Consider the following 15777-nt stretch of genomic DNA (forward strand, 5'->3'; position numbering starts at 1 on the left):
TCAATGTGATAACGAGCAAAGGGTATGTCTTTGTGATATTGGCTGAGGAATTATGAGTCAGAACGCAAGAGAGGGCTAAAATAAATGTAAAATACTGCAATGTTGGAAATCTAAGATAAAAACCAAGCGCTGGAAAAGCTCAGCAGGTCTGGAAGCAGCTCTGAACAAACAGAGTTAACGGTTGAGTCAAATGAAGACAGAAGAGGAGTCACATCTGACTACAAGACAGTGGCCCCTTATCACCCCACCAGCCTCCGCATTCAAAGGATCATCCTCCGCCATTTCCACCAACTCCAGCATGATGCCACCACCAAACACATCTTCCCTTCACCCCCCCAGCGGCATTCCGCAGGGATCGTTCCCTTCAGGACACCCTGGTCCACTCCTCCATCACCCCATACACCTCAACCCCCTCCTACGGCACTTTCCCATGCAACCGCAGAAGGTGCAACACCTGCCCCTTTACTTCCCCTCTCCTCACCAAGGGCCCAAACACTCCTTTCAAGTGAAGCAGCATTTCACTTGCACTTCCCTCAATTTAGTCTACTGCATTCGTTGCTCCCAATGTGGTTTCCTCTACATTGGAGACACCAAACGCAGACTGGGTGACCGCTTTGCGGAACACCTTCGGTCTGTCCGCAAGCATGACCCAGACTTCCCTGTCGCTTGCCTGCTGCATTGTTCCAGTGAAGCTCAACGCAAACTGGAGAACTGCAGGCATCTCATCTTCCGACTGGGCACTTTACAGCCTTCCGGACTGAATATTGAGTTCAACAATTTTAGATCTTGAATTCTCTCCCCCCCACCCCACCTTTTTTTCCAATAATTTATATAGATTTTTCTTTTCCCACCTATTTCCATTATTTTTAAATGTATTTCCATCCATTGTTTCATCTCTACCTTTTAGCCTATTTCGATCCCTTCCCTTCACCCCACCCCACCCCCACTAGGGCTATCTGTACCTTGCTTGTCCTGCTTTCTACCCTTAATTAGCACATTCCTTAGATAATATCACCACCTTCAACACCTCTTTGTCCTTTTGTCTATGACATCTTTTGGCTATCTCCACCTTTCACTGGCCCTCTAGTCAGCTCTACCACCCCGCCTTAAACCAGCTTATATTTCACCTCTTTTCTATTTTTGCTTAGTTCTGTTGAAGAGACGTACGGACTCGAAACGTTAATTGTGTTCCTCTCCGCAGATGCTGCCAGACCTGCTGAGTTTTTCCAGGTATTTTTATTTTAATTTTACTCTAGACTCTCTTCTGGCAACCTGTAATATTCCTTATGAAAGCTGGGACAGTTTCAAGTGCTTACTCAGAGAATGGAGTACAACAGGGAGAAAACTATAAAACAAAGAAGATAGTTGTCCTGGATTACCACGTGTCATGGTTTAATTTATTCTAGATTGATAGATAATGTAGATTTTACCTGCTGTCCCAAGTATTTGAGTCCATCGAGATTCACCTTCCACTCAATGACAAGATGATATTGTCCCTTCTTTCCGCCCCAGATCCTCACTAAGAAACACGAAACAGAAGTATCAAGGCGGTCTGGCATCAAGCCAAAGTCTAGACTCCTCCATGTTGGATTCTGCAACACAAGTAAAAAAAAATAATTAACCAGTGTAACCAATTAACTGTGCATAGTAGAAAATGTAAAGAAAAAAGACAACTTTCTATAGCACCTTTTACAGCCACAGGACATTCGCAAGTCTTTACTTATACTTTTGAAGTGTAGTTATTGCTACAATCTAGAAAACGCAGCAGCCAATTTGCCCACAGAAAGCGAGAACAAAAAGCAATGCAATCATGACCAGAATGCATTTTTTAGTGATGGTGATTGAGTGATAAACATTGACCAGGACATTAGATGAATTCCGCTGCTGCTCTTTGAAATAGTGCCATGGGATCTTTTACATCCACCTGACGGAATGGGCCTTGATTCAATGTCTCATCCGAAAGATAGCAGCTCTGGCAATGCAGAACGCCCTTAACACTGCACTGGATTTTCAGCCTTGATATTTTTGTGCTCAAGTTCTGGAGTGCAGTTTTATAACAACCTTTTAAATCTCAAGAAAAAACAGACCTTATTGAAGGCCTTTTGAAAATCCAGGCAAATTACATCCGCTACATTACCATCGTCTACTTTCTCTGTTGCCTCAACAAAATTTAACATAGTTCAAACAAGATTTTCCGTTTTGAAATCTATGCTGACGGTTCATTATTAAATTTCCCATTTCTATATCTTCTTCTATTCTCTCCTTTAGTAGGCATTCCATTATTTTTCCCACTAACAATGTTATGCTGACTGGTCTGTATTTCCCTGGAGATAGTCTGTCCCCTTACACAGTCTCAGAATAATTTAAGACTGAGATGAGGAGGAATTTCTTCAGAGGGTGGTGAATTTTTGAAATTCTCCACCATAGGGGGCTGTGAAACATGCTCAATGACTGAGCTTCAAGACAGAAATCGACAGGCGTTGTTTGAAATTTAAACCAGGTAGCTTGACCCTAACTGGTCAAGGCATTGCCCTGAGGAATGAGTCAGCTCACTTATTTTGCTTAGCTGAAACAGGCACAAAGTAACAGGACAATTCTTGACCACAGTTTGCTGGAAAAACTCAGCAGGTCTGACAACATCTGTGGAGAGAAAGACAGAGTTAATGTTTCAAGTCCGTATGACTCTTCTTCAGAACTAAAGAGAAGTAAAAATGTGGTGAAATATATACTGTTAAAAGAGGTGGGGCAGGTGAAGCTGGATAGAAGGCCAGTGATAGGTGGAAGCAAAGGAGAGATTGCAAAAGATGTAATAAACAAAAGGTCGAAGGGGTGTTGATGGTGGTGATACTGGCTAAATGAGGTGCAAATGGTGACATTAAGAGTAGAAAGCAGGATGAGCAAGTGACAGATTGCCCTAGTGGAGGTGGGGAGGGGACGGTGTGGGGAAAAAAGATCGAAATAGGCTAAAAGGTGGGGATAAAACAATGAATAGAAATACATTTTTAAAATAATAATAGGTGGGAAAAAATGTATATATGGAAATTAAAATAAATATTGAAAAAAAGGGGATCAAAAAGGATGGAGAGAGTTCATGATCTGAAGTTGTTGAACTCAATGTTAAGTCTGGAAGGCTGTAAAGTGCCTAATCGGAAGATGAGGTACTGTTTCTCCAGTTTGCGTTGAGCTTCACTGGAACAGTGTAGCAGGCCAAGGACGGGCATGAGAGCAGGGTGGTGTGTTGAAATGGCAAGCGACAGGGAGATCTGGGTCATGCTTGTGGACAGACCGAAGGTGTTCCGCAAAACAGTCATCCAGTCTGTGTTTGGTCTCTTCAATGTAGAGGACACCGCATTGGGAGCAGCGAATGCAGTATACTAAATTAAAAGTACAAGTGAAAGGAGTGTTTGGGCCCTCGGGCGGTGAGGTGGCAGCGGGAGGGGGTTTTGGTGGGGGGGGGGGGGAGAGAAGAGTGAAAGGGGGACACCCTGGTCCAATCCTCCATCACCCCCTACACCTCAACCCCCTCCCATGCAATCGCAGAAGGTGCAACACCTGCCCCTTTACTTCCCCCCTCCTCACCGTCCAAGGGCCTAAACACTCCTTTCACTTGCACTTCCCTCAATTTGATCTACTGCATTCGCTGCTTCCAATGCGGTCTCCTCTACATTGGAGAGACCAAACGCAGGCTGTCCGCAAGCATGAGCCAGGCCTTCCTGTCGCTTGCCATTTCAACACACCGCCCTGCTCGCATGCCCACATATCTGTCCTTGGCCTGCTGCAATGTTCCAATGAAGCTCAACTCAAACTGGAGGAACAGCACCTCATCTTACAATTAGGCACTTGACAGCCTTCCAGATTTAACATTGAGTTCAACAACTTCAGGTCATGAACTCTCTCCTCCATCCTCACCCCTTTTTGATCCCCTTTTTTCAATATTTATTTTTTAATTTTTATATATATTTTTTCCTACCCTATTTCTATTATTATTTTAAAAATGTATTTCCATTCATTGTTTTATCCCCACCTTTTAGCCTATTTCGATCTTTTTTCCCCACACCGTCCCCTCCCCACCCCCACTAGGGCAATCTGTCACTTGCTCATCCTGCTTTCTACTCTTAATGTCACCATTTGCACCTCCTTTAGCCAATATCACCACCATCAACACCCCTACAAACTTTTGTTAATGACATCTTTTGCAATCTCTCCTTTGCCTCCACCTATCACTGGCCTTCTGTCCAGCTTCACCTGTCCCAACCCCCTTAAACAGTGTATATTTCACCACATTTCTACTTCCCTTTAGTTCTGAAGAAGTGTCATACGGACTCAAAACGTTAACTCTGTCTTTCTCTCCACAGATGCTTTCAGACCTGCAGAGCTTTTCCAGTAATTTTTGTTTTTGTTTCAGATTTCCAGCATCTGTAGTATTTTGCTTTTATCTTGCCTAATCAGGGTCAAGCTGCCTGGTTTAAATTTCAAACAATGTTTGGCAGTTAATGGTCAATCATCATCACTGGTGCATTCTCCATGGCAACATCACTTGCTAACCAATCAGCACTCACTTTACATACAGTATAAATTGTTGTCTTGCCGTTATATTGGTTTTCTTGCGAGTTCTTTGATGAGTGCAAGGTGAAAAGCTCAGACATGCCTCTTTTTTCAGCAGTACTTTTAATTTATTCAATACATCACTGCTTAAATACACTTACCTCATTGCTCATTTCATCAACGTTCTGTCTACCCGTTTTATCAGCCTAATAAATACGCAGAAAAATAATTATTTTATATTTCTTTAACTCTATTGTTACCTGTGGGTTTATCCTGCCTATCCCGCAATGGTGAAGTTGTATTCACTTTTTTTTTTAAGTTCATGTATCTGAAGTATTAAAAACAAAAAGCTAAAAGCTACTGCGGATGCTGGAAATCCAAAACAAAAACAGAATTACCTGGAAAAACTCAGCAGGTCTGGCAGCATCGGTGGAGAAGAAAACAGTTGACGTTTCGAGTCCTCACAACCCTTCGGCAGAACTGAAGTAATATTAGGAGAAAGGTGAAATATAAGCTGGTCTAAGGTGGGGGGGGCGGGGCGAGAGAGAAGTTAAGGGTGGGGTGGTTGTGGGGATAAGCAAGCAGTGATAGGAGCAGATAATCAAAAGATGTCACAGACAAAAGGATCAAAGGGGTGTTGAAGGTGGTGATATTATCTAAGAAAAGTGCTAATTAAGAATGGATGGCAGGACACTCAAGGTACAGCTTAGTGGGGGTGGGGTGGACAGACTAACAAAGTATTAGTTGTAGATTTAAAAATAATGGAAAAAGGTGGGAAAAAAAAATCTATATAAATTATTGGAAAAAAAAGGGGGGAAGAAACGGGGTGGGGATGGGGGGAGGGAGTTTAAGATCTAAAGTTGTTGAATTCAATATTCAGCCCGGAAGGCTGTAAAGTGCCTAGTCGGAAGATGAGGTGCTGTTCCTCCAGTTTGCGTTGGGCTTCACTGGAACAATGCAGCAAGCCAAGGACAGACATGTGGGCAAGAGAACAGGGTGGAGTGTTAAAATGGCAAGCGACAGGGAGGTTTGGGTCTTTCTTGCGGACAGACCGCAGGTGTTCTGCAAAGCGGTCGCCCAGTTTGCGTTTGGTCTCTCCAATGTAGAGGAGACCGCATTGGGAGCAACGAATGCAGTAGACTAAGTTAGGGGAAATGCAAGTGAAATGCTGCTTCACTTGAAAGGAGTGTTTGGGCCCTTGGACGGTGAGGAGAGAGGAAGTGAAGGGGCAGGTGTTGCATCTGCTGCGTAGGCATGGGGAGGTGCCATAGGTGGGAGTTGAGGAGTAGGGGGTGATGGAGGAGGAGAGGTGTTTCCAGGACTGTCACTGACCTCACCTCCTCTGGAGATCTTCCTCCCACAGCTTCCAACTTGATAGTTGCCCAACCTCGGACGGCCCGCTTCTACCTCCTACCCAAAATCCACAAACAGAACTGTCCTGGCAGACTGATCGTGTCAGCCTGTTCCTGCCCCACGGAACTCATTTCTCATTATCTTGACTCCCTTCTCTCTCCCCTTGTCCAGTCCCTTCCCACCTACATCCGTGATTCCTCTGACACCTTACGTCACATCAACAATTTCCAGTTCCCTGGCCCCAACCGCTTCCTCTTCACCATGGATGTCCAATCCCTCTACACCTCCATCCCCCACCAGGATGGTCTGAGGGCCCTTAGCTTCTTCCTTGAACAGAGGCCCCAACAATCCCCATCCACCACTACTCTAACCTCCGTCTGGCTGAACTTGTTCTCACACTGAACAATTTCTCCTTTAACTCCTCTCACTTCCTCCAAATAAAAGGTGTGGCTATGGGTACCCGCATGGGCACCAGCTATGCCTGTCTCTTTATGGGGTATGTGGAACATTCCTTGTTCCAGTCTTACTCCGGCCCCCTCCCACAACTCTTTCTCCGGTACATCGATGATTACTTCGGTGCTGCTTCATGCTCTCGTCGGGACCTGGAAAAATTTATTAATTTTGCTTCCAATCTCCACCCCTCCATCATTTTCACATGGTCCATCTCTGACACTTCTCTTCCCTTCCTTGACCTCTCTGTCTCAATTTCTGATGATAGACTGTCCACCAATATCCATTACAAGCCTACCGACTCCCACAGCTACCTCGACTACAGCTCCTCACACCCCGCTCCCTGTAAGGACTCCATCCCATTCTCTCAGTTCCTTCGCCTCTGTCGCATCTGTTCTGATGACGCTACCTTCAAAAACAGCTCCTCTGACATGTCCTCCTTCTTCCTTAACCGAGGTTTTCCACCCACGGTGGTTGACAGGGCCCTCAACCGTGTCCGGCCCATATCCCGCACATCCGCCCTCACGCCTTCTCCTCCTTCCCAGAAACATGATAGGGTCCCCCTTGTCCTCACTTATCACCCCACCAGCCTCCGCATTCAAAGGATCATCCTCCGCCATTTCCGCCAACTCCAGCATGATGCCACCACCAAACACATCTTCCCTTCACCCCCCCGCCCCGGCGGCATTCCATAGGGATCGTTCCCTCCGGGACACCCTGGTCCACTCCTCCATCACCCCCTACTCCTCAACTCCCACCTATGGCACCTCCCCATGCCCACGCAGCAGATGCAACACCTGCCCCTTCACTTCCTCTCTTCTCACCGTCCAAGGGCCCAAACACTCCTTTCAAGTGAAGCAGCATTTCACTTACATTTCCCCTAACTTAGTCTACTGCATTCGTTGCTCCCAATGCGGTCTCCTCTACATTGGAGAGACCAAACACAAACTGGGCGACCGCTTTGCGGAACACCTGCGGTCTGTCCGCAAGAAAGACCCAAACCTCCCTGTCGCTTGCCATTTTAACACTCCACCCTGTTCTCTTGCCCACATGTCTGTCCTTGGCTTGCTGCATTGTTCCAGTGAAGCCCAACGCAAACTGGAGGAACAGCACCTCATCTTCCGACTAGGCACTTTACAGCCTTCCGGGCTGAATATTGAATTTAACAACTTTAGATCTTAAACTCCCTCCCCCCATCCCCACCCCGTTTCTTCCCCCCCTTTTTTTTTCAATAATTTATATAGATTCTTCTTTTCCCACCTTTTTCCATTATTTTTAAATCTACAACTAATACTTTGTTAGTCTGTCCACCCCACCCCCACTAAGCTGTACCTTGAGTGTCCTGCCATCCATTCTTAATTAGCACTTTTCTTAGATAATATCACCACCTTCAACACCTCTTTGATCATTTTGTCTGTGACATCTTTTGATTATCTGCTCCTATCACTGCTTGCTTATCCCCACAACCACCCCACCCTCAACTTCTCTCTCCCCCCCGCCCCCCACCTTAGACCAGCTTATATTTCACCTCTCTCCTAATATTACTTCAGTTCTGCCGAAGGGTCGTGAGGACTCGAAACGTCAACTGTTTTCTTCTCCACCGATGCTGCCAGACCTGCTGAGTTTTTCCAGGTAATTCTGTTTTTGTTATCTGAAGTATTTGACTGTTTTGTTCTATGTTCTTGAGAATTGCTGCTCTTTGCCTTTTTTTATTTCTCTAATCACTTTGTATTCTCTTACCCTGCACTCCTGTTTATGCACTAAACCTCAATTGTTTCCTTGTCTTTATTCATCCGTGGAGTTTAGCGGAATGTATTTTCCTGCACTCTGTTCGACACCATTTTAAAATGGCTGCTATTTTTGTCCTAAATCATTCTTTGCCAGTATCTTGCCCATTTTATTTTCCCAACTTCTATTCTCAACTCCTCAAAAATCAGCCTCTCTCCAATCTTTTAGCTTGGTTTTAGACATTCTTCTGTCCTTCACTATCTTAAAGCAGCTATGGTCACTATTAGGTGTTCTCCTATTTCATTTCTCTAATTTACTCTGGTTCCTTCCCCAATACTACATCCAATAGAGAATTTTTCCCCATTGGGCTTTTTATATATTGGGTTAGAAAGCAGTCCTATACACAAGGGAACTTCATTCCTTTACCCCTTTATCTACCTATTCTGTCCAACTAATATTAGGGTAGTTGAAATCGCTTCTGCTTATTCTATTTTTTTACTCAATTCCCTCATTTGTTTGCATATTTCTTCCTCTTCTTTCCATCCACTATTAGATGCCTGTGGACTACGCCTGAACAATCATTCTTTACCTTTCACCCCTATCCATATTGTCTTGATAACTGTGTCCCTTTTTTCTACTGCTATTATGTTACCCTGAATAAATACAGCTACTCCACCTTTCCCTTTCTATCTTTTCTAAATATGTTATACTGGCCAAAGTTTAATTCGGCATCCTGATTTTTCTGCAGCCATAATCCCTACGCATGTTTGGCTCTCCCCAACACTATTTCCTCCAGTTCCCCCACTGTATTCATGCAAAAACATTTTACTAATTTTAACAAGATTTCCTCTCATTTTATGTTTATACATTTTTTTAGACTCAGATTCCATAGCTATTTTCCCTGTGCCAGTGTTCTTCCTTATTTTATTCTTTCCTGTGCTCTCCTTCCATTTTGTTTACATTAGAGGGCAGAATATTGGCGATTCAACCAGCCAGGAGTATACTGGAACAGTCAACTCTAGAGGTGACAAAAGGCATGAATGAAGGTTTCAACGGCAGATCAGCTAACAAGGACAAAGTTGGGTGATGTTGCAGTCTTCATGATGGCACAAATTTGTGGCCCAAAGTACACCTCACAATCCAACAGCACTCAGATTTCTAACAGGCTGTGTTAGTATCAGACTGTTTCAGTATCAGACTGTTTCAAGGGTGAGGGATGAAGTCAGCAGCTGGGAATACAGTTTGCAGCAGGAACCTAAAACAGTGGCTCCATCTATTTAATTGGAGGACATTTCTGTCATTCAGCACTGGATATCAGATAAGCAGGATGATAAATTAGCAACAGTGGAGGAATCAGGTGGGATGGTGTTGCGATAGAGCTGGATATGGTCAGCATACATGTGAAAATTAACACTGCGCTTTCGAATGATGTTGCCAAGCAGCATAAGGTGCATGAGGAATAGGAGAATGTGAAGGGTGGAAATCCACAAGCTCTTTGCACTTATTTTTGGAGCTAATGTTGGGGGAGATGGGAAGTGTAAAAGACAATGATTTACAGTAGAGAACAGAATCATGTGGGTTATCTTTGTATTCCAGGATGATCCAGGGGGTGGATGTGCATAAATTGAAGACACATGTGACATGAAGATAGGTTGGAGAAGCAGCGGCTATTCTCTTTGGAGAAGAGAAGGAGATTTGATAGAGATATTCAAAATTATGAAGGGTATGGACAGAGTAGATAGGGAGGATCTGTTCCCGTTGGAGGAAGGATAGAGAATCAGAGGACACCAATTTAAAGGTGACTGGCAAAAGAACCAATGGCAATATGAGAAAAAACTTTTTTTAAAAAACATATTAAACAGTTAGGATCTGGAATGCAAACCTGAAAGTATTACGGTTACAGATTCAATTGCAGCTTTCAAAAGAGAACTGCATTATTTGGAGGAAAAATTCCCATGGCTTTGGGGAAAAGACAGGAGAATGCACTATGCACTTTGCTCTTGAACAGAGTTGGCACAGACATTATGGGCCAAATGGTCTCCTGTGCTGTGACCATTGTGATTCCTAACACACTCAAATGAATCATTACAAGCAAATGGGCTTTGCAGCTAAGAACTTGGAACTGTCAAAGGAAAAAGTTCATATATATTCACCACTAGAGTATGACATGCTTTTTTGTTGTTAATCTGATTTGTTTTAAAGTACTAAAGTCATATTGTATTTCATAAGAATGTCTCTAGGATGTACTTAAGTCAGCCAAAAAGAGACACAAACAGAGCCAGCCTTTACATTTCTGAAGCTACCTGTTTCTTTCCATGATTTTTATTCAAGCTTGTTGGCAAACAGTGGTTTAAAGGAGTAACGGGAAGCCATTTTGATTTTGTTAATACAATGGAAGAAACAGCTTACAGAGAAGTCCTAACAAGTTATGAAGCTTTGCGCTCCAATGACCATAGTATTAGTCTTCTGTATTTAATGGACTCGATCACTCTGGAATCTTTTGTTAGCCTGGTGTGTGACAAGTTCAGGACAGAAAAAGCCACAACATCCACTGACAGTGCCCTGTGGGCTATGAAGGCCGTTTTGAGGTACACAGCACAATTTGCTCACCACCCACTTGGTGATGTTAGGCACCGGACCCCAGCCAAGTCCAGATAAATCTACATTTGCCAACAGATGCATTTGGAAAAATAATGCTGGCTTCCTTGGCATCCATGTGACCCCTTCAACCCTCTCCAACTAACAGTAATAAAATGAGATTCAACCGCTATGTGAACATATCTAGAGATGCCTTATAAAATGCCTTTATTTTCCCCTTCTGCCAGATTAAAAATGAAGTGTAGAAAAAAACACTTACTGCATAGTCAACATAGCTGAACTTAAATTGCAGCTCTAAGTTTCTGGCTGTTTTCATGTAAACTGCCTTTTACATAAAAAAAGGTACAACCTAGCAATAGTCAATAAGCTATATTTTTTATGGTGCCCATGAAAAGGAACATCAGGGAGTTTTGCTCTGGGCAATCAATCCACGAATCTAGTTATGCACCCTAACGGCAAGTTCAAAAGCTATCCTCATGGCCACCTCCGAACTAATTTTAGGTATTTTGCTAAATTCTCAGTTGGCAGAGTTCACTGCGCTTCCTATAGATGAACCTCACTTCCCCCTGCTAAGCAGAAGCTGCAGTCCTGCGGTCAGTTCTCACTGCAGCAACTAGGTACCCTTTAGTACTCAAACTTCAACTAACCTTGTGAATAGATCTGGTTAAACAAGAATGGAAGACAGGTACAGCAGCACAAGATAAAGACACTACCAAGTCTTTGAAAACTACACTCAGTCCCTGGCTATAATGATTGGATGAAGACTGTACCAACAGTTGGCAAGGTACAAAAGCACACATTTCAATAATGTTTCATACTGGAACAGCAGAGTATCCATGCTTTTATAATTCAGAGTTCATCATTCTTGTGTTCTACTAGCATATGAACTACTTAAAATGCATGTCAAATTCCAGGTATCCAAAGGAAAAATGCAAACGCTCTGCTGCTCATATCCCATACCATAGCAGGACACATTAACCATATTCCTTGTGCTTATTTATCTACATTGACTCCTTGTCCTGCAAGGTCTCAAAATTCTGAGCTAGGTGTTAAATTCTTTCATGACCTCACCCCCTCCTTATCTCCGTAAACTTCTCCAGTTTCTCCACTCTAGTTTCTTGTGCGTGATCATCATTCCACCATCAGCTGCTGTGCTTTCAGCTGTCAAGACCCTAAACTCTGGAATGCCCTATGCAAGTCACTCCCCAATCTCCTCCTTAGAGACCCTCAAAACCAAAAAGGTATAAGTGAAGAGCACCATGAGTTACATAAAAGATTGGTTTTATTTTTTAAAAACAGATATTGAACACCAACACTTAGCTAAATAAAGGAAACAAATCCAATCTCTAATCAAAATATCGTGAAACTTTATCAAGGAATTTGCAATTCACATTTTGAAAACTACAGGTTTCTTTTACATTTCTATACAGTCTAGCCCTAATAATAGTCAACTTAGCACTAAAAGATAAATCACCCAAAAATTTACATTTGCAATGTAAATAAACTTGGAGCTGCATGCTCAAAGAAATTCAGATCAGGTCAATAAAATTAAGCAAATTGAAATTTAAGTATGGTAATCTCATTCACGTCATTAAGATGAGCTCTCCGAAAATGAAAACAAGTTCAAGGTTTAACCCAGTTTTTAAGACGAGAGGGACTTTGAAATGCAGGCTAATTTCACATCTAAAATTTCACAAAATCTACAGATCACAAGCAAAGAATGAGTCAGTTATCAAACCAAAATTTTGTTCTAATTCCCAAAGGCTTGCGCAGGAAGAACTCAAATTTTGAACAACTAAGAGAAAAAAATTAATTGAAACACCACAAATCCATTCCCAGATGCTCATTCAACTCACGGAATTCACATTCTGGTGAAGCTCTAGTATTGCATTGCATATTTTTTCGAACTCCTGCCTTCAACCCTTAATATGTCAAAATTAACACAATGCCTGGATATGATGCTTTTTAAACTCAACCATACTTGTACATAAGCAGGATATGAAGTAACAGCAATAAAGCTCAAAAGTAAAACAAATGCCTTATCAAAGCAAAGGCCAGAAAAGATAATTTGGGTCCTTGAACATTTTTGTTCTTTAATTATTAGGTTAGATACTACATACTAAAGCCAGAAACATACATAGCCATTTCCCTGAAATAGATTACACAGTTCATACATAATGATGTACTACAAGCTGTTTAACAGTTCAGTACTTCATGTTGTTTCAAGTGCAGTTTTGGTAGTTCATTTTTGACTTTTTGCCAAAACTTCCTCAGAGGAAATGTGTATTTTAAAACAGATTGTTTGGCCATCCCCAACCCAAACAGAGGTGGGAGAGACAGGAGGAGGGGGTGGTGTTGGGAGGGGTGTACAAACACCAAAAAACCAAATAGGAAAATCAATGTCAGTTTTAAAGAATTAAAATGGCATAATTCAGAGCTTTTGAACATCCAAGACATTAGGTAATGACTTCTGCAGTTGTCTCATTTCCTCTGAGATAATCATGAAACAATTGCAAATGAGCATAGCAATAGGAGTAGGCCATTCAGCTCCTTAATCTGTTCTGCCATTCACTTCGATAACAGCTAATCTGTACTTCAAACCCATTTACCTGCCTTTGCTTCATGGCCAAGTGAAGATCAACTGGGCTTTATTTACTTTGAATTGATCCACAGAAGCATTCAACTACTGTAGTACATTAAAGGTGCTATCTCAATGCAAGTTGTTATCTGTGATGCCTCAGGCCCTGCTCTCTGACCCCATTATTTTAGCATTTGCTCCCAGAGCTGCATCCCTCAGTGCGCTCAATTATAACACTTCACAATCAACTAAAATAATCAATGGCAACTAAAACCTTGAATATTTGGCAAGAAAAAGATTGATCTGAAAACACGCTAAGAACTGTTGCACCCCACAATCTTGTGTTATGCCATGACAGATGTGTGCCAGGGGGACCAAATCCATAAAGGAAACTCGGCCACACTATCACAACCATTTTACAATTTGTGCTTATTACGAGATGATGTGTGCACTGAATTCAGAAGTAGAGTCCACCAAGACCTTTAGTGATTTAAAAAAATTAAAAACAACAAAATAAAAGATTTCAAGCACATAAGACTACAATTACTTAATACTATTGTCAGGAAGAGAAATGTATATTTTTTTAATTCATTCATGGGATGTGGGCTTCGCTGGCTGGGCCAGCATTTATTGCCCATCCCTAATCGCCCTCGAGAAGGTGGTGGTGAGCTGCCTCCTTGAACCGCTGCAGTCCATGTGGTGTAGGTACACCCACAGTGCTATTAGGGAGGGAGTTCCAGGATTTTGACCTAGCGACAGTGAAGGAACGGCGATATATTTCCAAGTCAGGATGGTGTGTGACTTAGATGGGAACCCCACCACCTGTAAGTTTCCCTCCATCTGTTGCCCTTGTCCTTCTAGATGGTAGTGGATATTGCTATTGGAAATTATTATTTTTTTTAAATAGAGGATTAGAGTGTGTGTGTGTGTGTGTGTGTTAACTGGATTAATGCCAGCTAGTCTGGGTGTTTTGATGTATAGTAGTTTTGAGGTGTAAACAGTAGGTAGAGGGTACATTTTCATTTTGTTGAATACAGCATTCATGCGTGGGAGTGAAATCTTGCACATAGCTAGGAGACAACAAGCAATGCTTATATTACTAATAAAATTAAATTGGTACTGTGAAAGGGGTTCAAAGGGCCTGGTGATACAATGAGAATCTGCATTCAAAAGGAAAGGTTGGGTATAACAGAAAGGAGTGTGTGTGCGCAGGTCAGAGGCATGTAATATCTAAGCAGCTGTAAGCCTACAAATGTCTGCAGAGGAACCAAATTGAAGGGAACCTCATTTTGAATTTGTAAGGTGAAAAATGCTTTGCCTGGTGTCTGTTTAAGTCTATTGGTTATTGTTGCCTTAGTGGAAATTAATTTGGGAATTTGTTAAAAGTTATGAGAGTAGTAATTTGTAGCCATGTGTATGTGTTTAATTTGCTGTAAATAATAAATGTTTCATTTAGTTTAATGTAAAAACCTCTTGAGAACTGGTGGTCTTATTTCTGAATTCAGAGCTGCAACTCAAAACATACCAGTTGAAAATATAGGTTATGACAGTTGTTTAAAGTTTCCCTCTAGGATTTTAAATAACTCAGCCTTTACAAACTGCTGTGTCATAACACTATAACTCCTAAAATTCCTAATTAACCCGAATCCCAGTTACACACCCCCTTTAAGGCAACAGTCCAAAACAGATTTTACATTTAAAAAAGCCAGCAAGTTAACAGTACCCACCTGACAGTGGAATTCCAAATGGCTTTCCCTAACTTTAGTTACTGAACACAACAGACTTATGCACAAATGGCCAGAGGTTTCTTCAACACTTTCTCACACTCCTGTTAGATCTTCCATGGCCTCCAAATATAACCTTTCATTCACCTTTATATAAGTTTCTCTCTCTTTAATATGTAACTTCCATTGTTCCACATGTCTTTGGAACTGTACATTTCCCATAATATAAAAACTTTCAAGTTGCCAATATTGTCAGTAACCTTTGAGAAGCCTTGCTTATCTGGCTGGGTTGTAAACAGAACATCCTTCTGAAATCCAAACAATCCCTTAACTTATCTAAAAATACAAATTCCCTTCACGCCTTTCATGCCAAGACCACATCCATGTTTACTCACTAGCATTTCAATTACATTTCTACACCTAGCTTCATTTGATAATTTCAAGCTTGCAGTCTACCTGACTATAAATGTAATTAAATCTCACAGAATAATCTGCACACACCCATAAACCTACTTTACAACAAATCAAAAATATTATGAAAATGATTATACTTTCATAACTGAAATTCAAACCCAAATTCAAGGTTTGAATACAGTACCCATATCTAGAGAATCTCCACCAAAAAAAGCTCTTCGGGTTAGTGACCCATCTCCACCCTCTCAATGTCTGTCTTTGAAAGAAAATCAATACTATGCTCAGTGTACCTTTTAAGTATCCTCTTCCCCTTACCCACCACTGCCCTCCAAAAGCTCCGACTACACCCCTCCCTTCGTCCCCGTATGTTCAAAATTAAAATCAATA

The 15777-nt window shown here is 42.0% G+C and overlaps 1 protein-coding gene across 1 annotated transcript in view; it reads right to left on the reverse strand.

Moving 5' to 3' along the window:
• Positions 1-1142: 1142 nt before the first annotated feature.
• Positions 1143-15777, reverse strand: part of LOC144676659 (UV radiation resistance-associated protein-like) — a gene marked incomplete at its 5' end in the record, with an annotated part of 57815 nt that continues 43180 nt past the window's right edge. The window contains one exon of the mRNA XM_078537027.1: positions 1143-1592. Coding sequence (XP_078393153.1) covers positions 1398-1592 — 195 coding nt within the window. The remainder of the gene's footprint in view (positions 1593-15777) is intronic.

Source organism: Cetorhinus maximus, unplaced genomic scaffold (assembly GCF_964194155.1).
Source record: "Cetorhinus maximus unplaced genomic scaffold, sCetMax3.hap1.1 HAP1_SCAFFOLD_1800, whole genome shotgun sequence".
Classification (NCBI taxonomy): Eukaryota; Metazoa; Chordata; class Chondrichthyes; order Lamniformes; family Cetorhinidae; genus Cetorhinus; species Cetorhinus maximus.